Source organism: Sminthopsis crassicaudata, chromosome 4 (genome assembly GCF_048593235.1).
Source record: "Sminthopsis crassicaudata isolate SCR6 chromosome 4, ASM4859323v1, whole genome shotgun sequence".
Taxonomy (NCBI): Eukaryota; Metazoa; Chordata; class Mammalia; order Dasyuromorphia; family Dasyuridae; genus Sminthopsis; species Sminthopsis crassicaudata.
In genome coordinates, this window is record NC_133620.1 from 194,881,914 (window position 1) to 194,904,232 (window position 22,319).

Below are 22,319 nucleotides of genomic sequence, written 5' to 3' on the forward strand. Positions count from 1 at the left end.
CTTCTTGAGATCCTTGTGTGATGGGGACCAGATTACCTCCCCCTTTGGGATTTTGTCTGGATACTGTCTGCTATTAGTCTCCTTGGAGTTGAAAACCTGCTCCCTTTCTGTATAGAAGCTATCGATAGTCCTTTTGGCTTTTTTACTCATTTTTTAAAGCCCTTAGGGTCTGCCTTCAGGGCAAAGAGGTCACCAGATTCCTCTGCAGAGCAAGGATAGGTATATGGACAATAGTTGTCCTGCAAATGGGCTGCAAAGAGCGGCTGAGCTTTGGAAGTACTCCACACTGGAAGTGACTCAGGCCTGGGTAGCACGAGGGGTGGGGAGGGGAGGGTTAGCAGACATGTCCTGTAAAGAGGTCTGTGTGCGGATTAGTGACTGCCCTGGGACTAGAGGCTGAGCAATCAAAGTGTCATTACACCAGGCAAAAGCCCACTGTAGGCCTGTGCCTGCGAGTACTACACAGGACCAAAAATGTCTCTGCCCTGGGGAACACAGTCCCGCTGCAGAAGTTCTATTGCCCCAGGCTGAACCCCCCCCCACTGTGCAGATTAGAGGCTGCCCTGGGCTGCACCCCCCTGCTGTGTAGATTTGTGACTACCCTGGCAAAAGCCCCATGCTGCAGAATGCAGCTGCACAGCTGTGTTATGGTCTGTGCTCAGCACTCACTTCCGGTTTTGGGTGGGTATAGACAGAGCCTGCTAGGTTCAGGCATTTTTTAGAGTATCCTCTACCTTTAGCTTTAATTTCTCTATTGGCCTACTGCTTTGCAACCAGAGCACAGCATCTGTCCTCCCTGTAAAATTTTCAGCCACGGAGACCACCCCCTCCCCAATCTGCTCAGTATGTTAGACTCTCCTATCTCCCTGCTTGCGCTGGCCTGCTCTTGCCACTCAGGACAAACCTTTTTTTGGTGATCTTCCAGATTATCTTCAGTTGATCTTCGTGAATTTTACCAGTCAAGCATTATTTTTGAGGCTGAATTTAGTAATTAGTAGTGAGGGTATGACAGGAGCTTAGAAAGTCGCATGTGCCTTCTCCACCATCTTGGCTCCGCCCCCAGTCCTCATCTTTTTTGACCCCTTTGAAACTTCTGATACTGCTGACTGTCCCCTACCTCACTGACACCTTCTCTTTCTTAAATTTTCCTTACATTATACTTTCATGATTCATCTCCACTTGATCCACTCTTGGCCCCTTTCTCAGTCTTCTTTGCTGGGTCATTTCTTTGAATGAGTAAACCCCGGACTTTGTCCTGAACTCTTTTCTCTATATATACCCTAGATTTTTTTTTAGTTGGACAAGCATTTTAACTACCATCTCAATAGAGATGACAGACTTCCTTAAATCATATCATTCTATATCTGAATTCAAAGGCATCTAAGAAAGAAGCAGAAACTTTCAGCTTAGAAACAGATCTCAGATTCCTTTTATAATACTGTGTGATGAAGTTCTGAGAGTGTGATTCATGAACCTCTGGAGGTTCTCAACATCTTTCAAGTGGTTCAGAAGATTAAAACTATTTTAATAATACTAATAAGCTATATTTCTCCCTTTTTCAACTATATATTTGCATGAATCTGAATTTTCTTCATTGGCTTTAACCAAAAGAATATATCACAACAGATTGAATGCAGAATGAGAACCTAGCCTTTTCCTATTTATTTTTTAAGTTCAGATTCCAGAGGACAGCTATGTTTATTTCTTTTTTTTTAATAATATTTTATTTTTCCAAATACATACAAAGATGGTTTTTAACATTCACCTTTAGCAAAAAATTTTCAAATTTCTCTCCTTCCCTTTCTTACCTCTTCCTTCCCCAAGACAGCAAGCAGTCATATGACTGTTTTATGTAAAACATATAGGTTAAACATGTATAATTCTTCTAAATATATTTCCATACTCATCATGCTATATAAGAAAAATCAGATCAAAAGGGAAAAAATTCATGAGAAAAAGAAAAAACAAACAAACAAACAAACAAAAGGGTGAAAATTCTATACTTTGATCCGTATTGAGTCTCCATAGTTCTCTCACTCTAGATGCAGATGGCAGTTTGTATCACAAGTCTATTGGAATTTTCTTGAATCACCTCATTATTGAAAAAAGGCAAATCCATCACAGCTGATCATCACATAATTTTGTTATCTCTATGTACAATATTCTCTTGGTTTTGCTCACTACACTCAGCATTACTTCATATAAGTCTCTCCATGCTTTTCTGAAACCAGCCTGGTCATCATTTCTTAAAGAACAAGAATATTCCATTACATTCATATACCATAACATATTCAACCATTCCTCAGCTGATGGGCATCCACTCAATTTCCAATTTCTTTCCACTACAAAAATTAGCCATTAAGCCAGACATTAAAGAAATTTGCAAAACTATGTAAAATAATGCCTCTCTTTTCACCAATTTTCTTTTGTCTTGGAAATTATATTGCTTTTTATTAAAATGTTATTTATATTGACATCTAATTGCTTTACTATTGTCATTTTAAGTTAATTACTGAATAAATATTTGTAAATTTAATGAATTCTAATTTCTCATATGGTAAATATTGAAAGATAAAAACAGTATAAAATTCTTTAGGATCCTTAATAACTTTTTAGAGTGCAATAGAATTCTAAAAGTTTGAAAACCACTGGTGTTAGTAGAGAGATCCCTGGATCAGAAGAAGTCAAAATCTTGACTTTACTATTCATTGCTCTGGCAGCCTTAGGCAAGTCATATTTATCTTCTCTAGGCATTATATTCCATATCAGTAAAATAAGGGAACAAAAATATGGCTAAGGTTCCATTAGGCTCTAAATCACATTGTTCTACCATAGATTCCAAAATTGGAATTAAAATATTCTTATCTACTTTACTTGTAATAGAGGCCAAAAGGAAATTAGGCAGAGACAGAAGGAATCCAGAGTCCAACATTATAAAAGTAACTGAGAAGTGACCATGGTGATGAGAGGGTATAATGGAACTACATATAACTAACATACAACAAAGGCAGAAAATAAATTGCTTTAGTCATTTATGTAATATATTCTCCTGATGAAATATAAGATTTAGCTTGGCTATTTGGCTTTAAAGCATAAATTAGAGAATTTCAAACCATTTTGTTAATTATTTTTTTAAAAATATCATAATATAACATTATATTTAGCTGTTATTTATTCCTGAAAAAAAAAGCTTTTTATTGTCCAGTTTGTTCCCTTGACTTTAAATGTTCTCTGTCTCAGTCTTAAAATGAAACAAATTTTAAAATTATGAAATATTTAAAGTGAAAAATATGTCTAATTCAATAACAGATGAAAAATAAGCCTTTATACATGACTAATACATTACACATGGTTAATGTTCACTGAGGTCTACCATTACTAAAAATGGGGATGAGGGAGGGTGGGGTGAGAGAGGGCTCTCTCAATAAAATCATGCCAAAATCTTCCTAGCTTCCCACTTCCTTCCAAGAGAAAATGAGAAAGATCAGGGTGCATAGCCAATTACACATTCATTTAGATGCCAATATTACTTTAGGATCAACATTCTTCAGTACAAAATTTTGGAGCATGTTATCAAAAATTTAAAATATACATTACTGGTTTTAAAAACAACAAAGGAAATAAAAATGACTTGAGATGGGGTGTTTACATCTAATATGCACATTCTGATCCTTGGAGATGGAAATCTCTAAATACATTTTGCAGGTTATCAGCAATCTTCTATCCTAAAAATGATCTGCTTCCTGCTTTGTATACTCTTTTAACCTAAGAATAATCCTCTAGTTGTCCTGATCTTTATCTTACCACTGGACCCAGATGGCTCTGGAAGAGAAAGTGAGGCAGATGATCTTGCACAGACTTCCAACACTTAAATCCAATATACTTGCACGTCATGGCATTACCTCCCTTATGTCATAGTACTCTGAATCCATCAGAGGAGAAGGCAAATTCTATCCTCTTTACCATCAGATAGGAAAAAAGCAGCTTAACAAATATATGAATAAGGTTATTCTTCATTTCCCCTTTATTATTTGCAAATTTATTATTATTTGTGTACGACTTAAAGTGGGTTCAAAGGCAGGAAACTAAAAGAGAGGTTGGGTATGTGGAGGGGTAGGTAGGAGAGATTAAGTATGTGTAATAATGGAAGAGGAATCAAGAGAACCATTAAAATTTAATTTAGTGACTGGGTTAAGTGACTAAGTAGGCAGAAGGAGGGAACTGGAATGTCTTTGAAGGAACAGTTAAAGTTGCTATGATTATTTGTGTGTTGAGTGGGGGACGTAATAATTAGAAGTTAAAGAATGGAGGACACCAAGAAACTCAGTAATAACAGTAAGATTTCTTTGCTTATTTTGTGTGCCTAATATATAGCATCTTGCCTTTATCTTTTTTTTTTTTTTTTTTAAGGATCCAGTCTTTTCCTATTGACAGAATTTGGATTTCTAAAACAAATTCTACAGATTTGCCTTAGTGTCAGCTACCACCTCTCAGTCTCACAAATGTTATATATTCATTCTCTCATCTCTCAGTCAGCATGCACTTATTAAGCAACTAGCACATGCCAGGCATAATGGAAGGTGCTAAAGATACAAAGATAAAAGTAAAATAGTCCCTCACACTACTGAAAAAGACAAATCTAAAATCTATTGGTACATGCAAAGACGACACAAGGTAACTAGCATTTTGAGAGAAATGCATTGGAAAACCAGGAAAAGTCTCCTGCCCAAACCATGTAAGCAATCTCCTTAAATGGACTTCTGGTTTTCAGTCGTTCCTTTTTCTGCTCTATACTCTGCTGAGTTCCCAAAATCATCTTCCTATAAAACAAGACCATTTTAATTTTTTTATCATGAATTTTAAGTGATTTCTTATTGACTTCTGGGTGTGAGAGAGATTTCTTGGTGTAGCACTGAAAGCCCTTCCTTAAATTCCAGCCTATCCAAACTTGTTTTTTTTTCCCCCTTTACACACCAGACAAACTGGCCTATTTGCTATTCTCTATACATGTCAGTCAATATCTTTCCTTAATCCCTTTGCATAAACTTAGAATGCTTTCCATTCTCACTTCCAGTTCTTAGGACCTTTATCTTCCTTCAAGCCTTGGTTCACAGGCTACCTCTTTTATCAAGAAGTTTTTCCTAACTTCTATGATCATTAGTATTCTCTCTCTTCCCCCAAATAATCACATAAATTATTTATGTATTCAAATATTTATTTGTGTAGCTCCAGTGGAAAGTGAACTCTTTGAGGGAAAGGGAATTTTTTTTTCCATTTGGTTTAGTACTTAATAGAGTACTCTGCACATAGTAGGAAATTTAAAAGTATTTATTAGGTTGAATTAACCAGCAAAACTTTTCAGGGTGGGTTACTTATAGAATCCTTGCCTGCTGCCACAGATGCTCAATTAGCCTCTCTCTTTCTTTCATGGGTGAGGTCCAGAAAGAAAATGAAAGGGACCCTAAAATGCATAAAAGGGAAAAGAAACAGCAATCCTTGCACTTAATCCTTTGTTTAAACAACCAGAGAAGTTGGCTAATGTTAAATCCTTTTGTAGCCACTAAAAGACTAATATGAGGTAGCTAGTCAATAAGAGAAGCTTCCCCAACTCCAGAACTCGGTAATGTGTCCTGGTGAAACTTTCTCTCAGAATAGTTTTGGCAGATGGGTCCATTATGTACAGCAGAGCATATTCCTAGGCACTCCCCACAGAGATGAAAAGGGAATTATCACAGACACATAAGTGAGTCCACAAATACATATCTTTTAAACTTAATGTAAACACTCTTAATTTTTAAAAAAATTGATCTTGATGTATTAGCATGACACCTTTTCACATCATTTTGAGAAAACCATGAAATGAAAAATGTCATTCACAAGTTTCTAATATTCATCTTTGTGTTTTTAATATTTTTAATATTACTTTTGGGTTTGGAGACTTGAAGAATGAGAATTTATAAGATATGTAAAAGATGAAAGGATGAATTAAATATATAGTTATGAATTCACAACAGTATTATAAAATGAATACTATTTACACTGTTTATCAAGGAAATGCAGTGTCTGTTTGTTTAGTTATGTTTACTATTATAAAACATCTGGGACAAAATACTTGGTTTTCACTGTCCCATTTGGAGGATGCACTTTAAACATTTCAAAATGCATATGGAAGGAACATTCTGATCTGAACCATAAACTTTGAAAACTTGTTATGCTACATAGCACAGCTATCTGTCCAGTGCAGGCTTTCCTATTAAAACAGAGCAAGTCATGTGTCAAATACTTCAAAAATATTTTCATCAGCAAAGAACACAACTGCTTTCCTCAAAGTGAAGACAACCTAGTGGATTAACCTGTCCATTTTGTACTTTTCCTGAGACAGACCAGAGGGTTGCTGCTTTATAAAACTGTTTCTAGTCTGTTCTTACAAGTATTCATGTTTTCTCAGTATCTTAGAATCACAAGACTGAAAGCTAATCTAGATTATCCCCATCCTTTTTCAGATGAGGAAACAGGCAAGAAATTATAACACATCCTTACTCTTACAACTAGTAAGATAGAGTCAATACTCAAACCCAGGACCTCTAATTTCCCAGTCACAGCTCCTCCTTGTACTCTTGGAGGCTGGGTACAAGAGAGACACTAGTGATCATGGGTGCAATATAATCTTGAATGTGAACTTCCCTTCATTAAGTGTCTATGCACTAGGTACAGATTCCTGTGCCAGGCATCAGGTATGATGCAAAAGTCTATCTTTGCTTTCAAAGGATCTTACAATTATCATCCTTTATGATTAATTAATTAAAACTGTAAACAATTTTAAAGGCAAAAATGCATACATGGTGATTATTTTCTTCCAATACAAGGTGAGAACTTGAAAAAAATTACCTGGTATGAGTATATAAAAAGGTTAGTCTATCTTGGGTCCTACAAAAATAACATGGTATTCCAATAAGTTTGAAAAGAAGAAAAAAAGCCTAGCTCAAAAAAAAAAAAAAAAAAAGCAGCCAAGTGTATACAGCCACATGATATACTCTCTTAACTCCAATACTTTACTGGGTTCTTCAAAAGTACTGCACTTGAGCAGTAGGAGCTCATGGAAATGCCAAAGGTACTGTGCCCCTGCTGGATTTATTTAACAGTCATTAAGCACCTACTTGATATCATAAGGTAAGATCACAGTTTTTAAGACAAATGCTCCTTTTACAGATTGTAAAATTGAGGCCCAGAAAAGTGAATTACTTTGGCCAGGATTAAACAGTTAAGTAGCAAAGCTGAAATTTCATCCAGATCCTTGATTCCAAATCCATTGCTTATCTCACTGCTATATGAAGTGCTGAGGAAAATACAAAATTAATAGAAAACACAGTCTCCAAGAACTCAAAGAGTCTATCATCTAGTTGAGGAGCTTATTTTCAGGGCCAAAAGAGTAACCTTAATTGCCTCCAATCAGTGGGAAGCAATTTCCATCAATTTCTACCACCCCTGAAGTACTCACTTGAAACACAGACAAAACTCTGTCTCTCCTTCTCCCTATCACCACATATCGATCCCACTTATTTCTGTCAAGGTACAATGAGGGAAGGGTACTGTGTTTTAGCAGTCTTACGGGCAGACATTTCTTTTAAAAAATAGATGTGTGTATGAATGTTCAAAAACACACAGTACTTACAATTTTATAACTCCATCTAAGTGCTTAGAACAATGCTGCTGGTTATTCTTGTCTTGCTTGTGTTGATGCTGTCCCAGTTGAACAAACCTACAGATTGCAATAGATAGTAAGAGTAAGAAATATAATAACTTGCAATATCAATAGCTCAAGAAAAATGAGGTTTTCTTTAGGATGATAATAACAGTAGTTTCAGGAAAGGATACTAAATATCTGCCATTTCACATAAAATAATCACATTTAAGCTGTTTTCCCATTTCACAGTGGGCTGTGGGGATTCAAGGATGGGGGGGACTTGAGAGAGTGGGAGATAAGATTGTTTAAAAATGTAAGGCAGAAATAAATGAAATAAGGCTTCCTTCATTGTACAGCCTGATCTATGCTTTTTCACATCAAATGTAGGGCTCAGTATACAATTCTATGATTATGGATCTTAGAGATGAAGAAAATTTAAAAATAATTTATTCTAACTCGTCATTGAAGTAATTTGTTCAAGGTCAAGATAATAAAGAACAGAAGTAGAATTCAAGCTGTGACTCTCAGAGGTCACATACAGTTGTCTTTCTAAGATACTGTATTCTAATGCCTTAAAAAGCAGAAAAAGTGAAGCAGAAATATGATTGATTAGTTGTTTTGAACTAATTTCATTCTTTAATTACTAAGTTTATCTGTTTTTGTTTTTTTTTTTTCAGCAAGTCCCCTAATTACATATACATAATAGGCCAGGTAATAATAACAAATATATTCATACAACATTTTAAACTTTTCAAACCATTATAATAATTATCACATTTTGTCTTCAACTAAGGAATGTAAGTCTACTTTAAACGTCAAGGAAAGTCCTAATTTGCCTCATTCACAAAATAAATAAGAGACTAAGTGATAGAACTCGTCCTTTCATCAAGGCCAATTGTCAGGAGACAATTCTGTCAGCATGCCTAGGCTATACGAGTCCTAACCATGCATCCTCCTTTCAGTCTTTGTAGTACCTGAGATAGTAAAATTGATGACTTCACCATAGTAAGCCAGGGCCAAGGACACCGGATCTTGCCACATTATGTCTATATCCTGGTCCACTTTATTAAATTAAGAAAAAGTTCTTTCTTTCCAGAGTCCTCATTAACAGCAATAACATTATATTTACATTTTAGTATAAAGTCATATGCTAGAAATGTAATAAGCACTTTACACTTCTCTGCTGTTGGGATGTATTTCAGTGCAAGAGATGTTTTCAACTCAAGAATTCTAAGCAAATGTTTCTAGACAGGAATCATATTTCACAAAGTAGTTTTCTTTTTCCTGTGTTTCTAACTTGAATCAAAATATTTGTACCTAATAAAAGGTTGACCATTAATATCCTGATAACTACTATTAGGCTTCAGCCTAACCCTTCAAACTGTAAGCTCCACATTATTTTTTATTAAGAAAATTACAGGGGCATCTGGGTGGTACAGTAAATAAAGCACCAACCCTGGAGTTAAGAGGACCTAAATTCAACTCCTCCTCAGACACTTGCCACTTACTGGCTGTGTGATCCTGGACAAATCACTTAATGCTAATTATGTCACCAAAAATTATATCAGCTTCAGAGTTACAGATGAAGAGAATAGAACAAAATATGAAGTGAGTAGCACTAAGAGAACAATTTACATAGTATTAATAACACTGTAAAGACACTGTAAACAACATTTTGAAAGACTTAAGAATTCTGATCAATACACTGACTAATCATACATTCGTTTTAGACAATGCCAAGGGGACAATCTGTTTTATTTGAATATACTTTTTTTATTACAGGGTTTTACTTTTCTCTCTTTTTCAATGTAGTGAGAGGTGATAAGAAGAAAAAAAATGATTTTTAATTCAAAAATTTTCAATTGTTTAAAAAAAACCTATAGGGATATTGGTTTTTTAGTCTCTTCTTAATTGCCTTCTCTCTTGTCATTAATTAAGCTAATTATTTCTGATTTCTGGAATGTACTTTCTTTACATTAGTGCTTATTAATATATTTCATTTCTTTCAAGATTCAAGAGCTACCTCCTCCTCCATGGAGACTTCAATTTACTTTTGAAACCCTTGGATCCCCATTTCATAGAACTTCATACCTATTCTTCTGTTTTAAGTTTGGAGATTGGAACTGTGATTCAGGAGAGGCAGCATAAGGTAGTGAAGAAGGCACTAGATTTGGAATTAAGAAGACTTGAGTTCAAATATCACCTATGAAACTTACTAGTTGTGTGATGCTAAGTAAATTACTTAATTTCTCAGAATCTTAGAATCTACAAAATGAGGGGTTTGAATGCCATCGATTCTAAAAGTTCTTTCCAACTTTAAATCAATAATCCTATGAACTATGATTTCATTAACAAGGAATCATTTTAATGCAAATCAACATTCATTAGGTCACCTAGAGTGGTGCTCTAGTTAACAAGTTAATAACTTGTTCAGAGTCACAGAGTCAATATGGATCCAAGATGGAATTAGACTCAGTCTCCCTGTCCCCAAGGCTGCCCTCTCTCCACTTTGTTCCAGAGCTTCTTTAGTATGCCTGGAAAATCATGATTTGTGTTTATAGCTTCCCTATACACACCTACTCTCATTTTAAGCTTCTGGTAACAGAGATTTTCACTCTTATAACTCTAGCATCTAACACAATGCCTACCTAGTTGTTGAATTAGTGAATTATTTTACCTGGTATAAACAGAGAGATCCTCTTCTGAAGGGACGTCTGAGAGGTTAATCCCATAAACATCTTTCATAGGTTGCACTAAATTCTAGTGTTGTAAAAAAAAAAAATCAATGAATCTTTTTAGAATTTCAGGACTCTAGTAATTTCCAAAGGTAAAGACTTTTATACATAAACTCGTAAGAGAAAGTGAAAATTTTCACCAAAGTATGCATGCATTACTACTACACAAACAAAACATAAACTCTGCCAGGTCCTTCCTCAAATATAAGCTTCAAGATTAGTCCTAACAACAGGCCAAATGTGGGAGCACCAGCTCAACTATATTCAGAGAGGTTTATTATCAGAAGGCTGGATCGCAGGGAATTGAATTTTTGTGACCCCCAATACTGTCTACTAAAGAATGAGAATGGCTATGATCTGTTAAAATGGAGATAAAATCTACTACAATTATGAAATCACAAATATTCTGAAGTATTAAAAGTAAGCTGGTATAAGATATCTAATGTTTATATAAGCAAAAAAATTTAATATTGTAATATTTATTTGCAAAAATAGAAAAATTCAAATACTCCAGCTTTTTGTATATTTTTAAATGGGAACCACATAACTTGTATATAAATCGCACTATTCTGTAGTAACAAGAGAACTAGTCTTACAGTTTGAGGCCCAGGTTTGAATTCCAGTTTTGACCCTCAAGAGCTGTATGGCTATGGGCAAGTGACATCAATTTTTGAGGCTCAATTTCCTGATTTGAAAATGTGAATGATGATACTTATATTGCCTATTTCATACCATTGTGAGTAAAGTGTTTGTAAACGTTAAAGTGCTATAACAATGTCATTTATTATTAGTAATAATACCAGTAAATTTTGATTCAAGCTATTGTTTTATCAAGAACTTATTTTATTAAAGTCTAGAATAAAAATAATTAAAATATTTATTCTAGACATTGTTGCAACTTTAAGCAAGGAGAAATATCAAATGGCACATAAAGTTATGTTTCTATGGGCTAAGTAGGCCTCTCAAAATAACCCATTTACAAAATAAATATATATATATATTTAGATATATATATATATATATATTTACATATATATATATATATACACACACACATAATTTTACACAGAAAACATTGGCCTTGAAATCAATTTGTTGTGGTTCAGGAGAAGGAAGAAAGACTTTCTAATCTGCCTAGTTTGTACTGACTTCACAGACAGAGAGATAGATACTATTTGGGTTGGCTCTTCACAAAGACACAAGGAATAATTTTGACAGTCCACTTACCAGTGAAATGTAGACTTACTCTAAAAGAGAATTAGGTCAAGAAAGGGAAAATATAGTGACCTTCATCACCATACTATTTAAATATAAAATTCATATAGATAAGGTTCCTGATTGCAGTGAATTGAGTAGTAGGTCTTAATTTAGTAGAGACAAGAGTAATATAGCTAATAGAACATTGGACTTTCTTTGATATTTCTGAGATGAGCTTTTCACTCTGGGCACAATACAACTTTACTACATTATAGGCAATTACACAGAATTTACCTAATAATTCAATAGCTTGTCAGAAGTACGTGGTAAAGAGAAATTTTATGTATACGAATAACACAAATATACAAATTCAAAGAATTTAGCAAAAGAAAAAAAGTGGCTTTTCTTACTATTACATCAGAAGCAACAGTTAAAAGGAATAGAATTAATACATTTAATCTGGAGAGTTGTACTTTATCACTGGCACATATACAAAATTTAGAGTAATTTCTAATCCAGTACAAATAGAACATATAGTGCATATTGTTGTTCAATAAAAGTTCAAAGTAGAAGCCTATATGCAGATAAGTTATAATGCTCATTTTAAAAATCAATTACCATAATTTCATATTATTTCTATGAATGGTTCTGATCATTTTTCATTGATTAATTTTCCCTTAGTTTTAAAAAGCCCTTCATATGGGCTAACATATATAGTATGGCCACAAGAAAATTTGCCTGGACTGTCTTTTTTTTTCTTTTTTAAGCCCCAATATCTAATATAGTGTGTAATATATGTTACTTTAATTGGAGTTTTTTTTTTTAAATGCTGGAAAAAGTGAAATCACTGGAGTAAGTATAACTTCTCAAGGTGACTACTTCAAAGGTAACAGACTCACCTGGAAGTATAAGTTTAGATATTTTTTATAAAACTAGTTTCATCATCTTATGAAAAAAGGAACAATCTATTTCAAAATACCACCTACTTTCAATCATCTCTATGCTAACATTCAAACTAAAAAATGTCTCATAAATTAACAATTGAAGGGATTTGACTCACTTGGTTCAAAGTGTCCTTGCTCATAGTGGTATACCTAAAGAGAGAATTTTTATTGCCATCCTCCTCCAAATTGTCAATCGTGGGTTAAGTATGCTGTTCTCCTTTCTTACCTCTGTCACTTTGGTACTGTCTCCTGCATCTGTCATCTTGACTGGGGTGGAACGCTGAGAAACAGAACCCTCATCTTCTCTGTCTGTTCCAGAATCATCCTCAGAACTACTGGAAACAGCTTCTTCATTTGGAGGTGGGGGGGCACTAGCTGCTGTTTTTCGTTGTAATACAGTTTCTTCCCTATTGCTTTTATTTCTTTTTTTTTTTAAATAGGAAACAAGAGAGAAAAAAATAGATCAGTTCTAATGAATATGAATATACACAGCACCTTCCATCCAAATTGTCTACAGTCTAAGGTTTGACTCTGACTAACATAGGACTCTCTCTGTCCTTTGTCCTCAGACATAGAGAAGGAAAAGAATGATTCCAGAAGAAAGAAGTCAGCAGTTTAAAGAGGCATTAAAATGAAAAACTGCTATATTTCATTATTTGCACTTGCTATCACTATATGAACTTTAATCCTTTTGGGTAAGTTTTAAAATGCTCAGAGAATAACATAAGTATTTTCCCTAAAACTTAATTATATTCATTTCTTATGGAATTATAAAATTATATATATATAGATTATATATCTACATAGATACATACGTACATATATACACATGTATATAATTATTATAGAGGATTCTGCCTAGAAAGGCTGAGGCTGATGGATTGTTAGTGTTCAAAAGTTACAGGTTACAGTGAGCTAAGGTGATGGGATATCCACATCCATACAATGATCCCCCAGGAACAAGAGGTGACTTAAGCACTGTGTAAAGAAACCTATGTTGGAAACAGAGCAAGCAAAAAAAAAATGCCAATAAATACTGGAACTAGACGAGTTTGGGAGACCCAGTCCAAAGATTAAAAAACAGAAACATTTGAGAGCTTTTGAAAGGTTTATGCTTAGAATCAGTAAAATTCATCCATAATTTTTCAGTTCTTTAAAAATAACAGCCATGTCACAGGGTTATTGTAAGGATCAGATTAGACAATATACGTACTGCACTTTACAAACCTTAAATTTATACATAAGTGCTGGCTATTATTGCTTTTATTATCATTGTTATTATGATGCAAATATCATGTTTCCTTAAGTGTACCCTTCACCAAGGAAATCACTATTTTTCACCAAAAAGAGATGGATACACACACACACACATACACACACATTCAAGTGTGTTTATTTATAATAAAATTATGTAAATAATGTAACAAAATGAGTGAAAAATCAAAAAGATTTGGTCATGAACATAAAACACTGGCAAAAATTTTCAACTGTACCTAATGGGTCATTTATAAAAGTACAAATGCCATTCAATAATCGATGGGTACATTAATCCAGACAATCCCATATTCCAGGCAGAAGGCTGGTCCTCCAGAGAGTAAATTTGTAAGAGCAGTAAGATTATATACAGAATAAATGTGTCAGAATTAACTGTCATCTTACAAAATGAAATATACTTGACTTGTGAATGATTATAGATGTATATATGTATATAGACATATAATTGTGTATACACTTATATTAAAGATCATTCAAAGTCATATATATTTTATTCTGGAATACAAATTAGTTCATTCTGATCTATCTGTTCTGTGTAAAACCCTAATCCTAATATATGCATGTATACATACATATACAGAGATATAGATATCTATATCCATATATATGTATGTTTATATATATATACACATCTAGGATGTACCAAAAGGGGTTAGAGTGCATTTTAAAATTTTAATAGCTATTATTTAAACTAATACTGATTAAAACTACAATAAGACTTTCAAAACACTTCATATGTATGTGTATATATGTATAATTATTGCCATTAGCCAAGCCTTTTCATAACTTTCCTTTGCTTAGATAATTAACTTTAGCCTAAAAGACTTTTTCTTTTTTAAATATACTGAGATTAAAAAAAAAAAAAAAAAAAGACAAAAGAAATGAAAAAGGTTACCAGAAAGGGAAAGTGAAATCCTAACCACTATTAAATTAGAGGACACTGAAACACATTCAACACTTTTGCTGCTAAGTTTAAAAAACTAACCCTTCCTAGCTCTGTAATCATAGACAAGCTATCTAAAACTTCTCTGAGTTACCATTTCTTTATCGGCAAAATAAGGATATTTGCCATACCTCATTCATTTGACATTTTGTCAAAAATACTTGAAAAACCTTAAAGTTCTATGCAAATAAAAACTATTATTATTAAATTTAACTTTAAAATTTTTAATTTTTTCAAATTTACTTTTAAATTTATTTATCTGCAAAATGAGAATAATATTTGCCATACCCCATTCATTTGACTTTTTGTCAAAAATACTTGGAAAACCTTAAAGTTCTATGCAAATAAAAATTATTATTATTAACTTTAAAATTTTTAATTTTTTCAAATTTACTTTTAAATTAAAAAATTATCTAGCTGCTTATTCTATAGATTAGAAGACAAATGAACACCTTTAATTAATGAAAAAAGAAACTGTTATCCTCCCCCTCTGAAGTGTCTATTTGCAACTCCCCTTGGAGTCATGAAGGACTCTATGGGCCAATATGAAAGTTTTCCTTATGCTGTAATATAAAGAAACTAGATTAATTCTTTAAGGAAGTAAAAATAAAGTCAGACATAGAACAGAAAACACAGGTCATATGAACCATTTTGCGTTCATATCATTGCTATGTGAACTATGAATGAAGCATAGATGGAATAAAGAAACAAATGAAAGAGGGAAAAACTATTATTTTTCTATTTAGCCCTAAAGAAAAATTGAGAGAGAAAAATTTTCTTTAAGATATATCACAATTATACTTTGAGAAGTGCCAATACCAAAACAAACTGACTTAAATTTTGCTCCAAGTAGCATTTATGGGAAAGGCATACCATTCCTAAAATTAAGAAATTTAGCCAATGGCTATTTCTACTCGTTTATGATTTTTCGTTGTGAAATATTTTATTATAGATTAAACACAGACTATTGATAAGGACAATTAAATTTGCTTAGTAACAATATTTGGATTACTTAATTTCAATGTATAAAATGCCCTAATTTTTCAATCAGTCCAAATGACTTAAGAATTTATTCTGTCCCATTACTCTCATTCACTTTTCATATGGTATGGTTGGAGTTAATGAATGTATATTTTGCTGCTCTCATTCTGCTTTTTTTTTTCTTTTTTACTTCACTTTTTTTCACAAAGGTCTTTCTATTTTTTTTTTATGTTCTTCCTACCTATAATTCTTTATTGTTGTATGGTACTCCTTTACAATAGTGAACAATTATTTTATTTTATAGTACTGTACTGTTGGAGCTAATCCCTAATAACAGGATTATTGGATCAAAGAATAAGACAATTTTTATGACTTTTACTGTATGCTGCTAGATCAACTTCCCAAAAGGTTCTAAAAATTTTTAATTTTACCACAAATCAATCAGTATCACTTTTTCTACAAGTCTGTCATTAATTTTCCTTGCTTTTAAATATTTTTGCTAATGTTATGGATATAATACAGAAGCAATAATGTTTTAATTTCCAACATTGGTTTTTAGTGAAATGGAAGTTTTTTGTTTTTTTCCAAGAGAATACCAATTTGCTGAAATCTTTTAGTACATATTTTTAATCACACCTGAAACCTAGGAATTACCTTTGTAAAAAAAATTTAAGTCCTTTTGATCTTTAGATGCTATATTTTATTTGTCATATTTTCTACAAATATTTTCCCAATATGTTTTTATTTTAGTTGCAGTATTACTATTCATAGATGTTTAATATGAATAGTGAAATATCTATCTTGTTCCTAATAATTTTCTTCTATTTGCTGAATAAGAAAAAAGACAACTTTTCTCCAAAAATGGAAATATATTATTTAATTTTCTTCCATCTTTTTAAATAGTTTCATTCTTAATGTTTAAGTCTGTCATCCAGATAGTTTATAGAATATTGGGATTAATTTTTCTTTATATGTTTGGTAGAATTCACTTGGGAATCCATTTGGTTCTGGAAATTTTTTCTTAGGAAGTTCACTGATGACTTGTTCAATTTCTTTTTCTAATATTGTGTTAAATATTTTATTTCTTCTGTTAATCTGAGTAATTTATATTTTTGTAGATATTCATTCATTTCATTTAGATTATCAAATTTATTGCCATGTAATTTGACAAAACAGTTTCTAACAATTGCTTTAATTTCTTCTTTGGTGGTTAATTCACTCTTTTTATTTTTGCTATTTTGATTTTGATTTTGAATTTGGTTTTCTTCTTTTTTTATTCAAATTAACCAATAGTCTATTTTTTTTTCATAAAACCAGCTTCTACTTTTATTAGTTCAATGGTTTTCTTACTTTCAATTTTATTAGTCTCTCCTTTGATTTTCAGGATTTCCAATTTGGTGTTTACTTGGGAATTTTTAATCTGTTATCGTTCTAGTTTCTTTAGTTGCATAACCACCTCATCGATCTGCCTTTTCTCTATTTTATTGATATAAGCAATATGAGATATAAATTTTCCTTTATTTACTGTTTTGGCTACATCCCATAAATTTTGATATGTTGTCTCATTCTCATTTTCATTAATGAAGTTAACCAATTGTTTCTATGATTTGTTCTTTGACACATGTATTGTTTTAGGATTATTTAATTTCCAATTAAATTTTAATCTCTTTCCATTGTCCATTATTGAATGTAATTTTTATTGCATTATGATCTGAAAAAGATGATATTACTATTTCTCCTTTTCTACATTTGGTTGTGAGGTTTTCATGACCTAATACATGGTCATTTTTTATGTAGGTACCATATACTGTTGCAAAAAAGGTATATTCATTTCTATTTCCATTCAGTTTTCTCCAGAGATCTATTAAATCTAACTTTCCAGAGTTTTATTCACCTCATTAATGTTTTTCTTGTTTCTTGGTTATCTAGTTCTTTTTAATAGTATTTTATTTTTCCAAAAACATGCAGAGATAGTTTTCAACATTTACCTTTGCAAAACCTTAAATTCAAAATTTTTCTCCCTCTCTTCCCCTCCCCCAAAACAGCAAGCAAACCAATATAGGTTAAACATGTGCAATACTTCCAAGCATATTTGCATATTCATCATGCTGTGCAAGAAAAATCATATCAAAAGAGAAAAAAATACACGAGGGAAAAAAAAAGGAAATGAACAATAACAAAAAGGTGAAAATAATATAGTTTGATCCACATTCAGTTTCCATAGCTCTCTCTGGATGTGGATGGCACTTTTTATCCCAAGTCTTTCGGAATTGCCTTGAATCACCTCATTGTTGAAAAAAGCCAAGTCCCTCACAGTTGATCATCACATGATCTAGTTGTTATTGTATACAATGTTCTCTTGGTTCTGCTCACTCCACTTACCATCAGTTCATATAAGTCTTTCCAAGCTTTTCTGAAATCAGACTGCTTGTTATTTCTTACAGAACAATACTATTCCATTACATTCACATACTATAACTTATTTAGCTATTTCCCAAATGATGGGCATCCAATGTCCAGTTCCTTGCCACTAGTTTATCTAGTTCTAAGAGGGCAAAGTTCAGGTCGCCCAAGAGTATAGTGGCAAGGAACTTATCCCCCTTCTCTCCTCAAAAGTGCTTTGTGAACCCTGCCTTCCCCAATTTACCCTCCCTTTGATCAGTCTCCCTTTATTATCCCCATTTTTAAAAACTTGTTAATAAGGTAAGAAAGATTTCTGTATGCAACTGAATGTGTATGTCATTCCCTCTCTGAGCCAATTTTGATGAGAATAAGGTTTAAGCTCTGCTACTACACCTCTTCTCACCCCCCCCCCCCGCCCCTTATAATAGCTCATTCATGTATCTTTTATGTGGGATAATTTGACTCGTTCAATCTCCCACCCTTCTTCCAATATAATTTTTTTTCTTATCGTTTTTATTTTGGTGTGTTTTTTTTCAGGGGTGGGGGAGTTTCACTCCATCAAAGTCACCTCTATCTATCTATACTCCTCCTAATTGTTCTTATGCTAATAGAGTTCTTAAGATATTATCAAATATTATCTTGCCATATACAAATATAAAGTTTAACCTTATTGAATTTCTTATATTTTCCCTTTTTTGTTTCTTTTTTACAGTGTTTCTTTATACAAAAAAAGGTATATTCATTTCTATTTCCATTCAGTGTTTCTTTTTTACTTTTTTATTTTCCCTTGTATCTTATATTTGGAGGTCAATTTTTTTTTTATTTATTTCTTATCTTTTAATTAGGAAGTACTAAGATATTTTTGTTAAATATCCATTTTTCCCCTGAAAGATTATATCTAATTTTGCCAGGTAGATGATTCTTGGTTGTAATCACAGCTCCTTTGCCTTCCAGTATAATATCATCTTCCATACTTTCTAATTCCTTAATGTGAAAGCTGCCAAATCCTGTGTAATTCTGACTATCACCATATTTGAATTTTTCTTTTTGGTTGTGTGCATACTTCCTCCCTAATATGTGAAATCTGGAATTTGGCTATATATACCTGGAATTTTCATTTTAAGATCTCTTTCAGTTGGTTGTTGGCGGATTCTTTCAATTTCTATTTTGCCCTCTGGTTCTAATATATCAGGATGGTTTTCTTTGATAATTTCTGGAAAGATGTTGTCCAAGATTTTTTTTTAATCATGGTTTTCAGATAATCCAAATATTTTCATACTTATTTTCTAAGTCAGTTGTTTTCCAATGAGAAATTTCACATTGTTTTTTACTTTTTTATTTTGTTTTATTATATCTTGATGCCTCAGAGTCATTAGTTTCTACTTACTTAATTCTAATTTGTAAGGAATTATTTTCTTCAGTGAGCTTTGGTTCTTTCTTTTCTATGTGGCCTATTCTATTTTTTAGGCAGTTATTTCCCTCAAATAAATTTTTGTATATCTCCCCCAATACTACTAACTCTTTCTTCATGATTCTCTTAAATTACCCTCATTTCTTTTCCCAATTTTCTTCTACTTCTCTAATTTCATTTTTAAACTATTTTTAAACTCTTCACAAATTCTTTTTGGGCCTGAAACCAAATTACATTTTTCTTTGAGGCTTTACATGCAGCCATTTTGACATCTAAGTTTATGCCTTGATCCTTCTTCTCGCTATAATAGCTTTCTACAGTTATTGTTTGCTTATTTTTCTGCTTTTTGAGATGTGGTCTTGCACCAATCCAATCTTTTTGTGCTAGAGTTTAGGATCTTACTGCTGGCTTTCACTAGGCTTTGGAGCATAACTGCTTGTTTTAACTACAGGGTTGGTCACCTCCCTCTTGGCCTTCCCTGATTTGGAGTTTAGATGCTGGCCTGCCCCCGGGGTAGGGCTTTTCTGTTAGATTGTTATAGAACAGACTCTTTCTGAGGGCTAACCCTGGAGGAAGGAATCTTGTTGCTGGTCTGCCCCCTGGGTGGGGGTCCTACTATTAGGTTACTATGGAAATAGGATCTCTCTGTTAGAAGGCCCTCTGGTAGGTCTTGCTCTAGGCTAGCCCCTGGACAGGGCTTCACAACTAGATGGCAACAGTCAAGGTCTTGTGGGTAGTTTCTGTTGCATGTGGGTCCCTGCTGCACTGCGTAGATTGCTCACTTATCTAGGGAGCTACTGGTTTGCAGGATGGGCAGTTCCAGGGTTGGAGCCTTGCTGAGGGTCTCCTGATGTGAAGCTGGCTGCTGCTATTGCTATTGCTACTGTTCTTGGACCCTGCTTCCCTCCTACCTTGGTGAGACAGACCATTTCTGCTATGACACTTAAGTTGCTTCCTTCTCCTAGATCAATTCTGATTTTCCAGTTTTGGGGAGAGGATATGGGAAGATTTCAGAATGTTTCTTTTTCATTCAACCATCTTGGTACTAGAAGTCAAAGCAATTAACTTTTTTTTTTTTAATTAAAACCTGCTTTGTAATACATTTTAAAGTCTGGAAGTATAAGGATATCTCCATTACTTTAAAAAAAAATCTTCTTGCCAGTTTGTTTTTCCATATAAATTCCATTATGATTCTTCTTAATTATATAAATAAGTAAGTAATTGAATAATTATATAATTGATATAAATATACTTATATTACAATATAATGAATATATTATTTATATATTTATTATGTATAATAATTTATATATTATATATAAATACATAATAAATAAATATAAATAAATAATTTTGTGAATAAAAGTATAAATAAATAATTGATTGGCATTTTATTATTGAATTAAATGCACAGACATTTATTGAGGCAATATTTTCACTTTTACTATGCTAATTGGATCTTTCCACAAACAATGAAAATTGTTCAAATTTCTTAGGTCCTTATTTTATTTATAATAAGACATATGTATCAACCAAGTAGATTAATTCTGAAATAGTTGGTGGTCATCATTGCTACTATAAATGGAGTTTCTCTTATGATTTCAAATGAATGAATGAATGAAAACTGCTTAGTAAATTAAGCTACTAATGGGATTCTGCTAAACTTAATATTTTAATAAGTTAATAGAAATAACTAGTTTATTTATATGTATCCTATCATATACCCCAAAATGATATTTTAGACTCTTTGTTTCCATTATTAGTCATTTAAAAAGCTTTTTCCTATGTTATTAATTTGCCAAATTTTCTAATATAATGTCATATAAAAGTAGTGGATATAGACATCCTTATTTTGTTCTTGATCTTAATGGGAATATTTCTAATATTTTTCCATTATATCTATATGTTCTGGTTTAAGGCAGATACTTTTTTAATACATGGAGAAAAAAATTCCCTGTACATCTAGTCTTTCAAATGGTTGTTTTTTGACTACTAGTTTTTTGTTTGTCTGTAAATAAGCATTTATTAAGTGACATATGCCAGGCACAGTACTAAAGGTTAGGGATACAGAGAAAGACAAAAACAAAAAAATCAGTCTCTACCCTAAAGGGGCTCACACTTTAATGGGGGAGAGACACAATAAGCAAACAAATAAGAACAAATAAGATATATTTATGTAGGATAAATTGGAAATAATGAAAAGAGACAAGGCACTATAATTAAGAAATGTTGAAAAAGCATTCCTGTAGAAAATAGGATTTTAATTGAGACTCAAAAGAAGCTAGAGAAGCCAGAAGGTGGACATGAGAGGAAAAACATCCCAGATACGGAAAACAGCCAGAGAAATGAACAAAGCCAAGATGGAGTGTCTTATTCATGGAAAAGCAGAGATGTCAGCGGATCAAATTATTATGAACATATATCAAAGGCTTTCTTACATTTATTTGTCATAATCATACTTTGAGAGATTTTAATTTCATGTTTTATTAAGTTAATAGTGTTTTCAATCCTGACAGTTCTTGTACCTATAATTTATATCTGGTATAAAACCTTGGTTTTCTAAATATTTACCTGCATTCTCTTGGATAACATTCATTTGGGATTTTGTAGTTGACTTAACATAGAATTTGTGGGTGACTGTGCAATGTATCTGCTAAAAAAAACTAAAGATAAGTACTTCACTGGTCAAGCGATATCTGGAGTGCCCATGTTTAATTTTAGGGGCCACAGAGAAAGCAGAGTACAA

The 22,319-nt window shown here is 32.7% G+C and overlaps 1 protein-coding gene across 1 annotated transcript in view; it reads right to left on the bottom strand.

Annotated features, from left to right (window-relative positions):
- FIG4 (FIG4 phosphoinositide 5-phosphatase) overlaps positions 1-22,319 on the bottom strand; it is a 134,049-nt gene that overhangs the window by 26,608 nt on the left and 85,122 nt on the right. Inside the window, exons 20-22 of the mRNA XM_074310123.1 lie at positions 12,787-12,982; positions 10,362-10,444; positions 7,673-7,759 (exon numbers count right to left, since the gene is read on the bottom strand). Coding sequence (XP_074166224.1) covers positions 7,673-7,759; positions 10,362-10,444; positions 12,787-12,982 — 366 coding nt within the window. The remainder of the gene's footprint in view (positions 1-7,672; positions 7,760-10,361; positions 10,445-12,786; positions 12,983-22,319) is intronic.